This window comes from Ovis aries, chromosome 3 (assembly GCF_016772045.2).
Source record: "Ovis aries strain OAR_USU_Benz2616 breed Rambouillet chromosome 3, ARS-UI_Ramb_v3.0, whole genome shotgun sequence".
In the NCBI taxonomy this organism is placed as follows: domain Eukaryota; kingdom Metazoa; phylum Chordata; class Mammalia; order Artiodactyla; family Bovidae; genus Ovis; species Ovis aries.
In genome coordinates this window covers 182,760,421-182,779,185 of record NC_056056.1, presented here as the reverse complement: position 1 = coordinate 182,779,185, position 18,765 = coordinate 182,760,421, and the positions used below count along the sequence as shown (strand labels likewise).

Here is an 18,765-nt window from a genome sequence, read left to right as displayed (position 1 = left end):
CTAATGCAGGTGATACACAGGCTACACTTTGTAGAGAAACGCTGCCCTTAGTGAAAGTTCTGTATTACCTTGAGTTTTTAGACTGGCTAACCTAATTTTTAAATCTTTCTTTAAAAACCTTTCTCATTACAGAAACAGAAGATCTGTGGGAGCTTGACTTTGCAGCATCACATGCTAGAACCTGTTCAGCGCATTCCCCGGTATGAGATGCTCCTTAAGGACTACCTAAGGAAATTGCCCCCTGATTCTCTGGACTGGAATGATGCTAAAAGTAAATCCCCCCTTCCATTATGGGATAATTTAATGGCCAAGTAGCATTGTGATTTCAAAGTGAAGTAGAAGCCACTTTAGTAAAATATTGGTGCCAGAAAATAACCTCACTGGAAATTGTTATCAACACCTCAATTAGGCAAGCACTTTTGAGCCCAAATGATAGGTTTAGAGCAATGCAAATCTCATTTCTCATGCTGGTTTCACAGTAGTGATTAACTCTGAAATATAAAACTGTAGTCTTAGAGACATCTGGAATAGCAATACACAATTATCTTCTCACAGGAAGAATACAACCATTCAGAATTACTAGTGCTGCTGGTTAATTAGGGGGGTAGATATATACCAAGAAAACTAAGATGACATTTACTATTTAAAAATAGCCTAAGCAAAGTGATTTCTCTCTACTTTTTACTAAGATAGAAGAGAAAATAATGCTGTTTAGTGTCAGCATTTTCCCTGAGAAACCTTTATTCCTGTTCTACTCATTATCTTTTTTTTAAATTAGATCATAATGAAAGATTTTTTAGGACCTAAGCATTTCAATAAGATATTTGTTTTCTTGTATACTTTTGAAAAAATCAGTTAACTGTGTAGAATGAAAATTTAACTTGGATTGGTAATCAACATGTACTACAACTGCTACTAAAACCAGCAGAACTAGCGGTAAGATTGGAAGTTAGATTACTATTGCTACTTCTCAGACTAGTCTCTTGGGCAGTAGCCCCAGCCCATCTTAACTTGTCTTCCTCTACCTGGGATCCTATATGGAATGTACTGAATTGCCCAAATCAGGATAATTCTCTAAAATTTAAATAAAAATTCCTTTTCTTCTATATTCAAAGGCTTAGACTTGTGCTAAGGTACCTATGTCAAAAGTGAGAAAGTTGAAATTATCTGATGGTCCAGTAGTTAAGAATTCACCTGCCAATGCAGGGGATACAGTTTTGATCTCTTGCCTGGGAAGATTCCCCATGCTGCAGAGCAACTAAGCCTGTGTACCACAACTGTGGAACGTGTAAGCCACAACTACTTAGCCATGCACCATAGAGCTCATGTTCCACAAACAAGAGAAGCCACAGAAGTGAGAAACCCATACAGCACAACAAAGAGTAGCCCCTGATTGCTGCAACTAGAGAAATCCTGCACACAAAAACAAAGACCCAGGGCAGCCGAAAAATAATTAAATAAATAAAAATTTAAAAATAGAAAAAAAAGACTGTGCAGTGAGAGGGGTAGGGGCTGGTGGTCCCCACACCGCCTCCCCCCTCTCCAAAATGAGAAAGTCGGCAACATAATAGGGTATTTTATTGCTCTTTGATTTCCCATTACTACTTATACTAACATTCTAAGGAAACACAGAAATACTTTTAGAAACCTAAAAGTAGAAGGAAAAGCAGCAAAAGTGCATTTTGTTCAGCAGTAGAACAAAGAAGACAAAAGTTGGTTCAGAATGATGAGGTTGTTGTGATACCAGAATTAACCCAACCAGTATTCATAAGATAGAAAAGAAAGGAGGAGAGCAGGGCATGATGGAGGATTGAGAACATTCCCTCAGGTTAACCCAGCAGGAAGCCTCAGCTTCCACCTTCGACCTCTCTTCACCAGTAGTCCTGGAGCTCCTACCTTCCCTGTTCCTATCTCTTACTACCACTTGCCCTAGCAACAAAACCTTCCATCCACATTGGCATCAGAAAATTCTCTTTTACCTAGATTAGAACTGTGAGTGTGTTTTGCCAGAGAAAACTGATTATGTTTGTTGGTTAATTTACTTGCAAAACTAGTTAAATACTTACTACTGCTGAAATGTAGAGCTTTTGAGTCAGAAGACAGTTTCAAATGTAGCCCTTCAGTATCATAATCTGTGACCCTACCCAAGGAACATCATTCTCTACTTCTTTCATCTGCCAAATGAAGCTTATGTATTTTCCATTCAGGGTTGCATAAAAATGAATTGACACAATATATATGAACACGCCTGACAAAGCGCCTTGTAACAAGCTATTGTCATGATGTTTGCTATTTTGAAGATTCCTAATGAATTAAATGTACCTGTGAGCCTAGTCACTGTATATGACTTTTTATGAGTAAATACCTTTCAAATTCCAAATCATGTGCTTACAAATGAACTTTGGAAGTATCCAGTTTGTAAATGGAAATTGCCCCTGCTTTTATTGTGTGTCTTTGGTCTCAGATTCCTTATTACGCTATATATTACTCAGCTATCTAGTAATGTAAAAAGGACAAAATATATTTACTTTTCTTTTTTCCTGTTTAGAATCACTTGAAATTATATCTACAGCAGCAAGCCATTCTAATAGTGCAATAAGAAAAATGGTAAGTAGTTTTCAGAGGAAATGGGAATCTTTTAGTTAATTGTTAATAATTGTTAATTATGTAGATAATTAGATAATTGTTAATAATGTAGTCTAATATTATCTACAGTTTTGGACCAAAATGAATTGACACAAGTGAACAAAAAATATTGTTTATAAAGTGTTTAGAACTATCTGTGATTATCCTCTTCCCTCTTCTCCCAGGTTTTAATTTGCTCTTAACTGATCTTTATACTTAAGCTTATGCTTAGTTCCAATCCTTTCTGAATTGTGTATATTTTAGCTGCAGTCATTGATTAAAGGCATTAAGATGAAACCTCCTTATATTTGATCTTGCTATGTTTTGTTTTAATTTCCTAGGAAAACCTAAAGAAACTCTTAGAGATTTATGAAATGTTGGGAGAAGAAGAAGACATTGTAAATCCTTCAAATGAATTAATAAAAGATGGACAGATCCTCAAACTAGCTGCTCGAAACACATCAGCACAAGAACGCTACCTTTTCTTAGTAAGTTTTGTAGTATGAGGAAGTCACATAAGAATACCTTATAACACTGTTATATGTATCTTGGAAAAGAAGGGCACTTGCTTGCTCACCTAAGCAATTATTTCTAATCTGATTTAGTCAGTACTGTCTGGATTCCACATCAGGGAATGTCCATAGTAACTGAAACTTGTTCTTTGAAGGACACAAATCTGTTTTTGAAGTATTTTTTTGTGTACTTATCATGTGTAATTTATTTCAGTAACACATAGTGAAGATAAATTTAATGTTTCCTTGAAGATCATAGGCATCAGTGTATACGTGAGGAATCACTATTTTATTTTTGTTTAAAGAAATATATAGACAAAGTTGTAAAACTTGTGCTTCAAATGTCTATGTAAAAGTACATGAGTTTGCTACATAGTTCTTTTTCACTGTAGTCACTCCCTGTCCCTCTCTTAACTTTCTGGAAATGACAATTAGTCTAGAACTTCCTGGAGAAGGAATGGCAAACCACTTCAGTATTCCTGCCTTGAGAACCCCATGAACAGTAGGAAAAGGCAAAAAGATATGACACTGAAAGATGGACTCCCCAGGCCAGTAGGTGCCCAATGTGCTACTGGAGAAGAGTGGACAAATAACTCCAGAAAGAATGAAGAGATGAAGCCAAAGCAAAAACAACACCCAGCTGTGAATGTGACTGGTGATGGAAGTAAAGTCCCATGCTGTAAAGAACAATATTGCATAGGAACATGGAATGTTAGGTCCATGAATCAAGGTAAATTGGAAGTGGTCAAGCAGGACATGGCAAGACATTTTAGGAATCAGAGAACTAAAATGGACCAGAATAGATGAATTTAGTTCAGATGACCATTATATCTGTTACTGGGGGCACGAATCCCTTAGAAGAAATGGAGTAGCCCTCATAGTCAACCAGAGTCCAAAATGCAGTACTTGGATGCAATCTTATAAATGGCAGAATGATTTTTGTTCATTTCCAATGCAAACCATTCAGTATCACAGTAATCCAAGTCTATGTCTCAACCACTAATGCCAAAGAAGTTGAAGTTGAATGGTTCTATGAAGACCTACAAGACCTTCTAGAACTGGTAACAAAAAGATGTCCTTTTCATCATAGGGGACTGGAATGCAAAAGCAGGTAGTTAAGAGATACCCAGAGTAACAGGCAAGTTTGGCCTTGGGGTACAAAATGAAGTAGGGCAAAGGCTAACGGCTTTGTCAAGAGAACACACTGGTCATACAAAACACCCTCTTCCAACAACACAAGATAAGACTCTACACATGGACGTCACTAACACCAAAATTAGATTGATTATATTCTTTGCAGCCGAAGATGGAGACGCTCTATACAGTCAGCAAATACAAGGCTGGGAGTTGCCTGTGGCTCAGATCATGATATCCTTATTGCAGAATTCAGACTTAAACTGAAGAAAGTAGGGAAAGCCACTAGACCGTTTAGGTATGAACTAAATCAAATCCCTTATGATTATACAGTGGAAGTGACAAATAGATTCAAGGAATTAGACGTGATAGAGTACCTAAAGAATGATGGACAGAGGTTCATAACATTGTATAGAAGGCAGTGATTAAAACCATCACCAAGAAGAAGAAATGCAAAAAACCAAACTGTTTGTCTGAGGAGGCTTTACAAATAGCTGAGAAAAGAAGAGAAGCTAAAGGCAAAGGAAAAAATGAAGGATATACCCATTTGAATGCAGAGTTTCAAATAATAGCAAGGAGAGATAACAAGCCTTCCTAAGTAATCAATGCAAAGAAATAAAGGGAAACAATAGAATGGGAAAGACTAGAGGTCTCTTCAAGAATATTAGAGATAACGGGAACATTTCATGCAAAGTGAAAGTGAAAATCACTCTGTTGTGTCCGACTCTGCGACCCCATGGACTATACAGTCCATGGAATTCTCCAGGCCAGAATACTGGAGTGGGTAGCATATCCCTTCTCCAGCGGATCTTCCCCACCCAGGAATTGAACTGGAGTTGCCTGTATTGCAGGTGGGTTCTTTACCAATTGAGCTATTAGGGAAGCATCTTCATGCAAAGATGGGCACAATAAAAGACAAATGGTATGGACCTAACAGAAACAGAAGATAATGGAAAGAGGTGGTAAGAATACACAGAAGAACTATAGAAAAAAGTTATTAGTGACCCAGATAACCATGATTGTGTGATCACTCACCGAGAGCCAGAAATCTTGGAGTATGAGGTCAAGTGGGCCTTAGAAAGCATCACTATGAGCAAAGCTAGTGGAGGTGATGGTCATGCAAAATGCTGGGCTGGATGAAGCACAAGCTGGAATTCAGATTGCTAGGAGAAATATCAGTCATCTCAGATATGCAGATGATACTACGCTTATGGCAGAAAGCAAAGAGGAATTAAAGAACCTCTTGATGAAAATGAAAGAGGAGAGTGAAAAAGCTGGCTTAAAACTCAACATTCAAAAAACGAAGATTGTGGCATCCAGTCCCATCACTTCATGGCAAAAAAGGGAGGAAACAGTGACAGACTTTATTTTCTTGGGCTCCAAAATCTCTGCAGATGTTGATTGCAGCCATGAAATTAAAAGACGCTTGCCCCTTGGAAGAAAAGCTATGACCAACCTAGACAGCATATTCAAAAACTGAGATGTTACTTTGCCAACAAAGGTCCATCTAGTCAAAGCTATGGTTTTTCCAGTAGCCATGTATGGATATGAGAGTTGGACTGTGAAGAAGGCTGAGTGCCGAAGAATTGATGCTTTTGAACTGTGGTGTTGGAGAAGACTCTTGAGAGTCCCTTGGACTGCAAGGAGATCAAACCAGTCACTTCTACAGGAAATTATTCCTGAATATCATTGGAAGGACTATGCTAAAGCTGAAGCTCCAATTCTTTGGCCACCTGATGGGAAGAACTGACTCATTGGAAAAACCCTGATGCTGGGAAAGATTGAAGGCAAGAGGAGAAGGGGACGACAGAGGATGAGATGGTTGAATGGCATCACCGACTCGCTGGACATGGGTTTGAGTGGACTCCGGGTGTTGGTGATGGACAGGGAGGCCTGGCATGCTGTGGTTCATGAGGTCGCAAAGAGTCAGACACGACTGAGTGACTGAACTGAACTGAACTAGGACTTACTGACAATAAGTGCTCTTCTTGGGGCATCCAGGCCTTTATATTTTAGTCTCTATTAATTCCAGTTCCTTTCTATATCTAATGATACAATAATAATCATAACAGCTAACAATGTTTAATAATAAACTAACCTTGAATAATTGAATAATAGCTCAGTAAATTTTAGCTATTTCTGTGATTGTTATCCTAGGCAAAGAAACAGTTACATTGATAAAGAGGCTGCCCTGTGACTGTCACATGACATTCTCAGGATGTTAGTCACGTCTGACTTTTCTGCTGCATGGCAGTCATGTCACGAGCCTTAGTATGAGTTGTTGGGGACTAGAGGATTCTGATTGCAGCTTCCCTTGAAAGACAAATTTATAGAAACTAACTGTCATGCAGAGGGTGTTCATGATATCTCTCATTTTTAAAAAAGAACATTTGGTCACCAGATGATCCAACATTTCTAGTTCAAGTTTATAAAGCTCAAGAAAATTGAAAACATGCCCACACAAAATTTGTACATGAATGTTCTTAGCAAAATTATTTATTACAGCCCCAAAGTAGAAACAACCTAAATGTTCATCAATTGATGAATAGATAAACAATTTGGTATACCTATCCACTGGAATATTATATGGCAGTAAAATGGAATAAAATACTAATATATGCTATGTGGATAAACTTTGAAACATTGTGTAAGTGAAATAAGCCACTCACAAAAGGCCACATTGTATGATATGAGTTCATTTATATGAAATGTCTAGAATATTACTTACTACTTACAGAAAGTAGTGGTGGTAGCCTTGGGCTGGTGGGGAGAGGAAATAGGCACAGGATTTCTGTTTAGAGTCATAAAGTGTTCTGAAATTAGTAGTGATGGTTGCACAACTTACAGCTATATAAAAACCATGAATTATACTTTTTAAAAGGGTTTTTTGAATTATATCTCATAGCATAATTTTTATAGATAGTTTCCAAATTACCTATTAAAAAAATCTTCATTTGGGCTCAAAAGAAGAACTTCACCTTTCAGAGGTTTTATAGAGACCTAAATGTAAATCAGGGACTTGTAATATTTTATTAGGGTTCAGAGAGCTATTTACTTAGAAATATAGGTTTGGTTACTCGGATATGGTGCAGCCAACACATCAGGAGATGATTGCCATTGAAAAGATAGTTATACCCACAGATCCCAAAAGGTGGAGGAATGCCACACCAAGGGCTTCATGAAAAAGCACCAAGGTTGGTAGAAGGCAGAGGGAGCAAGCAGAACATGTGGGCAAGAACTTTTAGTTTGGTTTCTGCAAGAAGGAATAGGCAAGGCAGGGAAAACATGCTTAGAATTTACTGGTTTAAATCATTTCATTAGGCTGTGGAGCACAGGGACTGTTGCCTGGTACCTAGCCTTAGGGTTCTTGGAAAAGGGGAATACTGGCCCAAAGTATAAGAACTCAATAGAGAAGGTTGTTGGGGTGTGGACTCTGGGTCTGTTAGTTTAAAGTTATCCTTGCACGTGAGTCACTCACTGTCTCAGAATTGAGTAGTCCTGAGAGGGAGTATCACTTCATGGCAAATAGATGGGGAAACAGTGACAGACTTTATTTTGGGGGGCTCCAAAAACACTGCAGATGGTGATTGCAGCCATGAAATTAAAAGACACTTACTCCTTGGAAGGAAACTTATGACCAACGTAGACAACATATTAAAAAGCAGAGATATTACTTTGTCAACAAAGGTCTGTCTAGTCAAGTCTCTGGTTTTTCCAGTAGTCATGTATAGATGTGAGAGTTGGACTAAAGAAAGCTGAGCACAGAAGAATTGATGCATTTGAACGGTGATGTTGGAGAAGACTCTTAAGAGTCCCTTGGACTGCAAGAAAATTGAACCAGTCCATCCTAAAGGCGATCAGTCCTGGGTGTTCACTGGAAGGACTGATGTTGAAGCTGAAACTCCAATACTTTGGCCACCTGATGTGAAGAGCTGACTCATTGGAAAAGACCCTGATGCTGGAAAAGATTGAGGACAGGAGGAGAAGGGGACGACAGAGGATGAGATGGTTGGATGGCATCATTGACTCAATGGACATGGGTTTGGGTAGACTCCAGGAGTTGGTGATGGACAGGGAGGCCTGGCATGCTGCGGTGCATGGGGTCACAAAGAGTCGGACATGACTGAGCGACTGAACTGACTGACTGAGAGCGGGCAGTCCTCCAATGTCAGCAGGGCCCCGAAATGTCAGAGCATCAGAAATCCACATTAAAAAGACATGTTTAATATCTTTTCTGGGCAAAATGCCTGGTAGTCAGTGTCTTCCGTTTGTCTTTACCTTTAGGTTCAGTTCAGTTCAGTCGCTCAGTCGTGTCCGACTTTTTGCGACCCCATGAATCGCAGCATGCCAGGCCTCCCTGTCCATCACCAACTCCCAGAGTTCACTCAGACTCACGTCCATCGAATCCGTGATGCCATCCAGCCATCTCATCCTCTGTCGTCCCCTTCTCCTCCTGCCCCCAATCCCTCCCAGCATCAGAGTCTTTTGAGTCAACTCTTTGCATGAGGTGGCCAAAGTATTGGAGTTTCAGCTTCAGCATCAGTCCTTCCAAAGAAATCCCAAGGTTGATCTCCTTCAGAATGGACTGGTTGGATCTCCTTGCAGTCCAAGGGACTCTTAAGAGTCTTCTCCAACACCAGTTCAAAAGCATCAATTCTTCGGCACTCAGCCTTCTTCACAGTCCAACTCTCACATCCATACATGACTACTGGAAAACCATAGCCTTGACTAAATGGACCTTAGTCGGCAAAGTAATGTCTCTGCTTTTGAATATACTATCTAGGTTGGTCATAACTTTTCTTCCAAGGAGTAAGCATCTTTTAATTTCATGGCTGTGATCACCATCTGCAGTGATTTTGGAGCCCCCAAAAATAAAGTCTGACACTGTTTCCACTGTTTCCCCATCTATTTCCCATGAAGTGATGGGACCGGATGCCATGATCTTTGTTTTCTGAATGTTGAGCTTTAAGCCAACTTTTTCACTCTCCTCTTTCACTTTCATCAAGAGGCTTTTAGTTCCTCTTCACTTTCTGCCATAAGGGTGGTGTCATCTGCATATCTGAGGTTATTGATATTTCTCCCGGCCTTCCGCCTCTTCAACATTAGTGTTACAGTTTCTGTAGTTAAACTTTAAGCTATATGTCTACCAGTGGTCTTGGTTTAATGTTCACATTTGAGAATTATGTGGAAATAGTTTTGGATTGAATACCTTAATACAGAGCCAGTATAAGAAGCTGTTTGGAGCACAGATGACTAAGAGCCTTGAGGGGATGCAGCAGTAGTGACTTTGAGGAAAGCACGTGAAAGTACCTCTCTTGTTCCAGTTATTATAAGTTATCAAACATGTCATTCTCCTTCCGGGAGAATGAAGTTCTACAGGAGAAATTTTAGGAAAGCCTTATCCATCTTTTGAAGACCATCTTAGAAGCATTTCCTGTGATGTTCATTCTTTCAGTCCTCCCCCTCTAGTACTGCACTTGTCATAGAACCTCTCTTCTCTGCAGTACACATTTATTCCCATGGAGTATCTTACTTTTCTTATATGCAGAGACTTCAGAAGTAACTTTTTATTTTCCTTTCTCTCTAGAAGTAAAATGAGGGCTAGTTTTCTATGTCTTACTCTGAAGATATTACATTTGTAAATCTGAAAAGCCAAATTTATATTTAAAATTCGATTTCTGCTTTCAAATGATCATCATGTGTTTGCATTGTTTTCTTGCCTCCTCATTATGCTTTTCACGTTAATGTAGGGCACTCTATTGAGTAAATAATCACATCTGACATCTTAAAGAAACCACTAAATTCTCGCATAGAATAAGAGATTTTATTCTTGGCTCTTTGGAGTTCTAGTCCTTATTTCCTTGTAGCTTTTGACTGAGTCATTATATATATATATATACACACACACACACATACATATATATATATATGTACATATATATTTTTTTATGTTGACTAATTTAAAACTTTAATATAGACCAGGCACTGGAAATTTTCTCCAAAATTTTATTTTTACATTCTAAAGCAAACTTTAATGAACTGTCATGAGTGGGATATAAAATTGAATTGTTTCAGTCAGATAATATATTTTAAGAGAATTGAAAGAATCAAGGAACACTGAAGATCAAGTAGGTGAAACCCCCCTACTGTTTTAATAAAACTGAGATTTTCTTCTAAGTTTTGGTACAGTCTAGCTCTTCTACAGCTTGCCAGCCAGAGAATGCTTTATCAGTAACTACTTCTGAGCTATGGGCATGGAATAAAAAGAATCCCTTTCACTGAAAGGGAAAGTCAGTCTACTTGGTCCTACAGTTGTTATAACTTCCTCTTTTAGTCCTAGCAAAAACCCAGAGAAGGTGATGGTGACTTTTGCCATAGGAGCAAGATTCACACAGGGAATAGGACTAGCTATTTAATTCTTCTATGTATATGACATGGACTTCTTTGTAAGCATTATCACCTGCACCTCTAAGTAGAAGAAGAAGGGTATTTATTAGGTATCTTATAACCTGAGTTTATATAAGGTTAATATATAATATTGACAATTTAGAATGCGAAGTCCCACTTAGGAAGAATAGGGGAAATGTAATCCTGAAAGCATGAAAGGGAAAGAGAAGCACATCATTATAAGACAGTCTGTCATCTTTTGTGAGCATAACTACCAAAATCAAATGCTCAGAACTTCCATATTCATGGGCTTGTGTTTCTATAAGATGATAAGACTTTGTCGATCTTTATCCATCACATTTGAGTATGTGTATCTGATAACTCAGAAATTTCATTCCTTAACATTGCATTTGTCACTCAGTTTGCAGAAAAATTTGATTGTTGTTGCTGTCTTGAAAGTGTGAGTCCTCTCCATTTTGGTGGCTGCTTTGTAGCCCTGCTGCACTGTTCAGATGTTGCAAAACCCCCTCCTGAGAAGGCCTTGATAGAAGAGAGAAAGAAATAGTAACATGAACAGTTAGCAAGCAAGGTGTTGCCTTAATCAAGCTGCAGTGATGATGATAACCTTTAAGAGTAGCTTCAGATCTCCAAATTTTGTGCACTACAAGGAGGCTGTGATTGCCATACTTAGAATATAGTGGGCAACTAACGATAAAGATGGATTCTATTCCCTTCTAGAAATGTGAATTTGAAGTGTTGTAGTTAGGTATATCTGATAAAAATGTATTTGGTTACCTTTTATTTCCGCATTATCCAGTGTGGAAATGAAATTTATGACACTGGTCATAGGAAGTTAAAAATAATGTATGAGGAACAACTGGTTAAAAAATTTACTTTCAGAATGAGTACAGTGGACATTGTCACATAAACATGTTGAAATGTTTTAAATATCCATCAACATTTCTTTGATGTTTGGAGTTAAACAGAAGACCTGGCAGAACAGGACATTATTCCTCATTTAATCCTCTCAGCAACTTGTGACTTTTAAAGATAATGATCCTGAGGAATGAGAGGTTACATAAGAGGTTAAGTTCTCAGTAGCTTTTGTCTTATAAAAATATATTTAATCTTAGAAACAATGTTAGAAACAATAAATATGAAGTGGGAAGAAAATTATGGACCTTCTTTAGTAATCTGCCTGCAAGTTAATCTAGGTACTTAGACTTTCATCCTTTTGCATAATTTAATATATTTAAAAGTTAATTAAATGCCCTCCCCAAATCATTGCTTGGTAGTAATTAGCAGGAGCTGTTCATTGTTGAAATGAGGCAGTAATTTGATTCAGTTTCAAAATAAATTCTTCATTTTAAGTAAAGACTTTTTACTAAAATAGATGACTTTTCTGTTAATTCATACATGATGAATTCTTATTGGAGATGGGTGACAATATAAAACAGTGACTTTGTTTTTTCCAGATGATTTACTGTTCTAACCCATGCTCTAATAAATTTAAATGAATAATGTACCTACTTTTTAAAATTGTTTATTTATTTTTTAATTGAGGGATAATTGCTTTACAGACTTTCATTGTTTTCTGCCAAACCTCAACATGAATCAGCCATAGGTATACATATATCCCCTCCCTTTTGAACCTCCTTCCCATCTCCCTCCCCATCCCACTCCTCTAGTTTGATACAGAGCCCCGTTTGAGTTTTCTGAGCCATACAGCAAATTCCTGTTGGCTGTCTGTTTTACATATGGCATTGTAAGTTTCCATGTTACTCTTTCTGTACATCTCACCCTCTCCCCCTCCCCATGTCCATAAGTCTATTCTCTATGTCTATTTCTCCATTGCTGCCCTGTAAATAAATTCTTCAGTATCATTTTTCTAGATTCCATATATATGCATTAGAATAATGATATTTGTCTTTCTCTTTCTGACTTACTTCACTCTGTATAATAAACTTAACATTAAGCACATTGGTAAAAATAATTGCTAAATATTGCTCTTTTCCTTTAACAGCTATTACAGACTTGTTGGCTGAGATACAACAATTATTAATTTTATTGTCTAAGGGCTTCAACTTACGTGGCTGAGAACTTCAGTTTCTGGTATATAGAAGATCCTTAATAAATTGTTACTGAACTGCCGGGGTCCAGCCCCGGTGGATCCAGGAAATTTGAAGGGTGGACGGCGTTGGCGTGGAAAGACTTGTTTATTGATTGATATAAGATTAGATTAAGAAACTATAGTGTAGTAGGAAGATTAAGTGGAGGAAGAGGGCTGAATAGCTTGGTTTACGCAGAAGACCAATAAAATTCCAGACAAGGAATTTGCACCATCTACGTTGGGCCACCGGCGCCCGCTTGAATATCTAAGGGTGCCTTGCCTTAAGCTCCCTTTCGCGTGGGTCTTAACAGCCAGGGCAAGTAAGTAGACCTGGCGAGCCTCCGCGCCCCAGGTGGAGATTCAGCCTGAAATTAAAGAGCAGAGAGAGGAAAAGGGAGAGAAGAAGAGAGAGAGAAAAAGACAGGGGGGAAGCCAGATTCCCAAGAAACCAGGCCGAGAGACTAGTTCGAGAAACTGGCCCTAGAAGCTGGTCCGAGAAACTGGTCCCATCCTTTATTGTTCAGAAGGCCTTTTATACTTTTGATAAAACATGGAGATCAATGGGTAACACAAAATTAAGTAGCGTTTGCAGCCCAGACTCTTTCTGTATATCATTTTGTATACAAAAGGTCTCAGGTGATTTACATTATCTTCTGGCCAAGAGGCTTGTTAACACTTTTTGGCTCTCTTAATGAATGTTAATTTTGTTTCCCCTGAAGTGTTTTTCTTTAATCTGCATCTCCTTAAAGCATTAAAGTTACATCTCTATAGAACAAAGGTGCAGAGGGATATAACAAAGAAGGTACTTAACTCAAAGATCTAATGTTGCTAATACCAGGTCTACTACTTGTTTTTCTATATACCAACTATATCTAAAAATAAAGGATATGAAAATTTGGCAGCAAGCATTGACTCAACAAATGAAACTTTTAATCAGTCCTATTCTAAAGATTTTGACTCTTCGGAAGCCCCTACATTCCTAGGATGTTTTAAGCTTCCTGTGCCTCCTGCGGTCAGGAGGCCTCAAACAATCACATGCGCAGCTGTACGAGTCCTGCAGGCAGGCTAGAAAGCCATCAGAGGGGTTTTTGGATTGAAACACTCTTCCAAATGCAGAGGACTAAAGCCCTGAATTGACTTTTTCCAGAAAATGTCAGAAGAGTGGAAAAGCAGAGCACAAAAACCGGCAGATTTTTGTTGGGGTACATGCTTAGGAATTTCCAGAGGGGTCCCTGAAGTCTGAGCACGCCTTGCGTATGTCAGCTTCCTTCCTCATGACCTTGTCACGGGCGGGATTCCTCACACTGGCTCCCGGCACTGAACCTAAGTTCTTTAACTCATTTTCTTACTAGTATAAAAGGATTTATTATTAGCAAAATATTTATGAACCAACAAAGGAAAATACATGCTACATATTTTATAATTAATCATTTTGATATAAGCATAAAAGCTCTATAGTATAGAAATAATTTTTTCACAAAGAAAGCATGATATTCCCTGGAATTTTTGTCTTGGGCTACTTTCAATGTTGGTCACTTTCCTCTGCCTTGTTTTCCTGTTTTTTTTTAACGTGTATTCCTCTTTCTTGCAGTTCAACAACATGTTGTTATACTGTGTGCCAAAATTCAGCTTGGTGGGCTCTAAGTTCACTGTTCGAACCAGGGTAGGCATCGATGGAATGAAAATTATAGAGACTCACAATGAGGAATATCCACACACTTTCCAGATATCTGGGAAAGAGAGAACACTGGAACTGCAAGCCAGGTAAGAGAACCATTCCTTTCTCACAACTTTCCAAAAGCATCAGGTTAAATCGTAGGATACAGTAATTCTGAGGCCTTTTCCCAAGCTTGGTTGAACATAAGTGGAAAGATGTAAGCTCTTGAAAGTCAGAAATTGTCTTCCTTTTTGATTCCTGGTACCTAGGATACTGATCTTTCAGACAGTAAACATTCAATAAATTAATGTGGCTGTTGAGATTTACAAGGTTCAAAGAATGAAGTTGTTGCATTCAAGCCAAAGTTTCAAGTCTTGGAGGAAAAATGTCTCTCCTAACCATTTTCCCCTCCGTCTTTCCTTTTGGTTCACAAATGTTTATTGATGTTTATTATTTCATGATAAACGTTGAAGCTTTAGCAATCTGTCCTTCAGAGACTCTGCATCCATAGGACTTAATGGCACTTTGGTCTAGAGAATGACTGGAGGAGGCATTTTGGAAAAGCTAATTCTCCTGCCACAATTGATGATACATAAAGGGGGTCATTTGGGCGTTAGTAGCCTTTTGCAACCAGGAATTATGGAAGGGGTGGCTCTTCTTATATGCTTTATTGAGTAGGAGAAAAGAGCTAGAGATCTAATATCCATCCTTCTAGCATAACCATGTTTGAAAAGAAAAAAAAAAAACGAAAAACCTGAGAACCACCTGTAGTAGATCACAGCCACCTCATGTGTGAACCTCTAGAAAACATAATGCTCTCAGATCTTAAGATATTTGCTTTAAGAAACTATTATCCTTTTATCCTATAAAGACCAAGCATGGTGAAAATTGAGATTGGCCAAAAGTTCTGTACAGATCAGAATGTTAACTACTAATCCCAGCTCTAATAGTTTTGATACCTTAGAGCCTGTGGAGAATCAGAGAGCCCTTCTGTTCCTTTCTGGTTCTGGCTGCTCCCGTGAACTCATCCAAGATATTTGTGCTTATTAGTAAGGCACTTGCCAGGCTACAGTCCATAGGGTTACAAAGAGTCAGATACAGCTGAAGTGACTTAGCACACACAACTCTGTACGAGCTTAAACTTCATATTTTCAAAAGAGAATAAGTTATTTTAGTATGAATTTGTGCCCAGGGAGCAAGGGATTGGTGAATACAGATATGAAACATGTGTCAGACCTGGAAAGTTTGAAGAAATACCTTGCCAGTTTTTTGATTTTCCACAGAAAATATTTAATGAACCTGCTTTGCTTAGGGAGCTTCCAGGAGGGTTCTCTGAGGATTAGGAGGTGGAATTTCAAGCATGAGTTAAAGTGGTGAAGGACTTGGCCTTAAATGTTACAGTTTTCCTACTTTATCATGGTGAGATTCGGACCCCAGCTGTCAAAGCTACGAGAACAAATGTATGTTGCTGTGCGTGGAAGCTCCTGACTGAAGTCTTATTCAGTGGTTGACTTACTAAGTGGCCCTGGTAACAAGGAAGACTCATCAATATTTCAGATCATCATGAGAGTCTTCATTACTGATGAATGAAGGTGTTGCTGGCTCTGAATGTGAGCATAGTTCCAAATCTGCAAACCTAAGAGATGTGTCTGAACAGTAGACAAGAGATTGTCAAGGTTTCTTGGCTTTCCTGAGTAGGGAGAAACTCAAGCCCCTCCATTAGCAGGTTGGGCTATTTTTCCCTTCAGGATGGGGCTGATCATGAAATTTTTTTCTTAAGTACAGGCAGTTTATCATTTTGCAGAGTTGCAACATGTACTATAGGGTACATTACAATTAGTACTGAAAACACATTCATTTTTCCTTAAATTTCTTATTCCTTTAATCTTATTTGGAGAAGGCAATGGCAACTCACTCCAATACTCTTACCTGGAAAATCTCATGGATGGAGGAGCCTGGTAGGCTGCAGTCCATGGGGTTGCGAAGAGTCAGACACGACTGAGTGACTTCACTTTCACTTTTCACTTTCATGCATTGGAGAAGGAAATGGCAACCTACTCCAGTGTTCTTGCCTGGAGAATCCGAGGGATGGCGGAGCCTGGTGGGCTGCTGTCTCTGAGTTCGCACAGTGTCAGACACAACTGCAGCGACTTAGCAGCAGCAGCCTAATCTCATTGAATTAGTTGTATTTACCACTATTTGGTGACTTGCAGATCTGAATAAAATGTGATTATTTATCTTCTGGTCCATAATGACTCTCTCAAGAGTATAGACGCACATTGAAATTCTCAGAAAGTGAGAAGGATTAAATGGAACCTCAATTTGGGTATATATTTGATGGTATTTAAAGAGAATTCACTTCTGAAGCAAATACAGGAAAAAATGTACTGCTTTTCTTACTAAATAAGTCAGCTTCAAGACTGACCTCTTACACTCTGCTTCCCCTTCCACGTTCAAAAGAATATAAGCTTTTGAATCAAAATTATTTTATATAGTTTTTATCAATGGTTTTCTATTGCCAAATGGTTATAAAAATAGAGTAATGAATAAACAAAGGAGTAAAAAAAATCTGTCATGATTAAGAAAGTAAAACAAAAAACATTGAAGACTTGTCAAGTTACTTTTCATTTAAAAGGCTAAAAGCAGCTAGCAGATGACTATGTTTCCAGAGCAACAGAGCTGATTTTGTGGGAGTGGCATAGCATTAAGAGAAATCTTTTTTGAGGGGTAAGATTGAAGCCCCTGCCCCCACCAAGGTTCTTGGTTCAAGGATCCCCATGTGAAAAATAAGCAGACTCTTCAACATTTGGCAGACACAGATTCCAGCAGCATTCCTGGCATATCATGATACTCAGTAATAAATTTGTGAGAAAGATGGATGGTGTTAACGGGAGTAAGCCTCCTGCCAGATTCTCACATCTCATATGTGATACCTGTGGGACTGAGGCATGTGACATTCAGGCTGAGACTGGGCCTCAAACTTAGCCCTAGCCTACCAAATACACACAAACAAACAGAGCCCATTCTTCACAATCCCTCAATTTGGAGATAAAGTCTACTAAATGGGAAATTATTTTCCCACCAGAAAATTATTAAATACTAGGATTCATTAATCTGTGAAATCTCCTTCCCACAGGCATTTAAATCCTTGTTGTGCTTTATCTCTAATGAATTATGCGTGGTGTTGTCTGAAGCCTCCTAGGAAAATAAAATTAAATTGCTTATCAAAAGAAACGTTAAATATCTCCCGGAGGCCTTACAAAGACAATTTATGTTCTCAAGGATAATTACAATCTTTCCTAAGATGGGTTGTGACTAGTAGCCTTTCAAAGCCTTGTGTTTTCATAAAAGTGAATTGGAAGACTAAGCCTATATCTAGTATAACGCTAAATCTACAGATACCTAATATATACTGCTAGTTGATGGTTGTTAAACAAATAGAAGCCCAACTTAACTCTCTCTGTCAAAAATTGTATGTACCAAAATAAATGGATAGTCTAAAACTATGTTTATAAATTCATATGTTCAGTTGCCAGAGATTCTGTTTTAGTTTTATTATAACTCCTTCTTGGACATCCCCAAATTTTTCATAAGGTTGGAATAACATAAAAACATAGTTTTATGCACCAGATATAACTCATTAATTTCTCTTTGTTCACTTTAATTTTTTGTTGTTATATGTTTTAGTTCTGAGCAAGACAAAGAAGAATGGATCAAGGTAAACCTGATTTCTGTTTTCATTTTTGTTTTGTGGTAACCTCTGTATGTCTGCTCCAGTAGTCTTGCCTGAGAATCTCATAGTCAGAGGAGCCTGGCAGGCTCAGATCATAGAAAGAATCAGACACGGTTTAGCAGCTAAACAACAACTGTATGCGTACCCAGATGTGCATATATTGTTGTATTATATTGTAGTCATCAGAATAAGTTAAAGTCATCACCTTTAATTTTTAAGGTGACTTATATCTTAGGTATTTGTTTAATAAAGTATTTATTTAATTAATTTGCATATGATACTTTAATATGTGTTTGAATTTCATATATATTTTAGGCACTTCAAGAGACTATTGATGCTTTCCATCAGAGGCATGAAACTTTCAGAAATGCAATTGCCAAGGATAATGAGATTCACTCAGAGGTTTCTGTAAGTTGAATTAAATTCTTTAAGTTCTTTTCTTTCTGCAGTTGCAGAATATCTATGTAGTCATTTTGTTATCCATTTTTTTTATCCTTTATGCCATCAAAACTGGCTGTTTGGACAGAATCTTATTTCTTAGATGAATACAATAGATTGCCTTTTCATGCTGCTTAAACTTCTTTGAACATTTGTTTTCTTTTGCATT

The 18,765-nt window shown here is 38.0% G+C and overlaps 1 protein-coding gene across 7 annotated transcripts in view; it reads left to right on the top strand.

Moving 5' to 3' along the window:
* Positions 1-18,765, top strand: part of FGD4 (FYVE, RhoGEF and PH domain containing 4) — a 239,094-nt gene that overhangs the window by 205,132 nt on the left and 15,197 nt on the right. For all 7 annotated transcript variants that reach the window (XM_042247278.1, XM_012175045.3, XM_060413212.1 and 4 more), the window contains 6 exons: positions 133-271; positions 2,549-2,607; positions 2,967-3,113; positions 14,360-14,532; positions 18,113-18,143; positions 18,474-18,566. In XM_042247278.1, the coding sequence (XP_042103212.1) occupies positions 133-271; positions 2,549-2,607; positions 2,967-3,113; positions 14,360-14,532; positions 18,113-18,143; positions 18,474-18,566 (642 nt within the window). The remainder of the gene's footprint in view (positions 1-132; positions 272-2,548; positions 2,608-2,966; positions 3,114-14,359; positions 14,533-18,112; positions 18,144-18,473; positions 18,567-18,765) is intronic.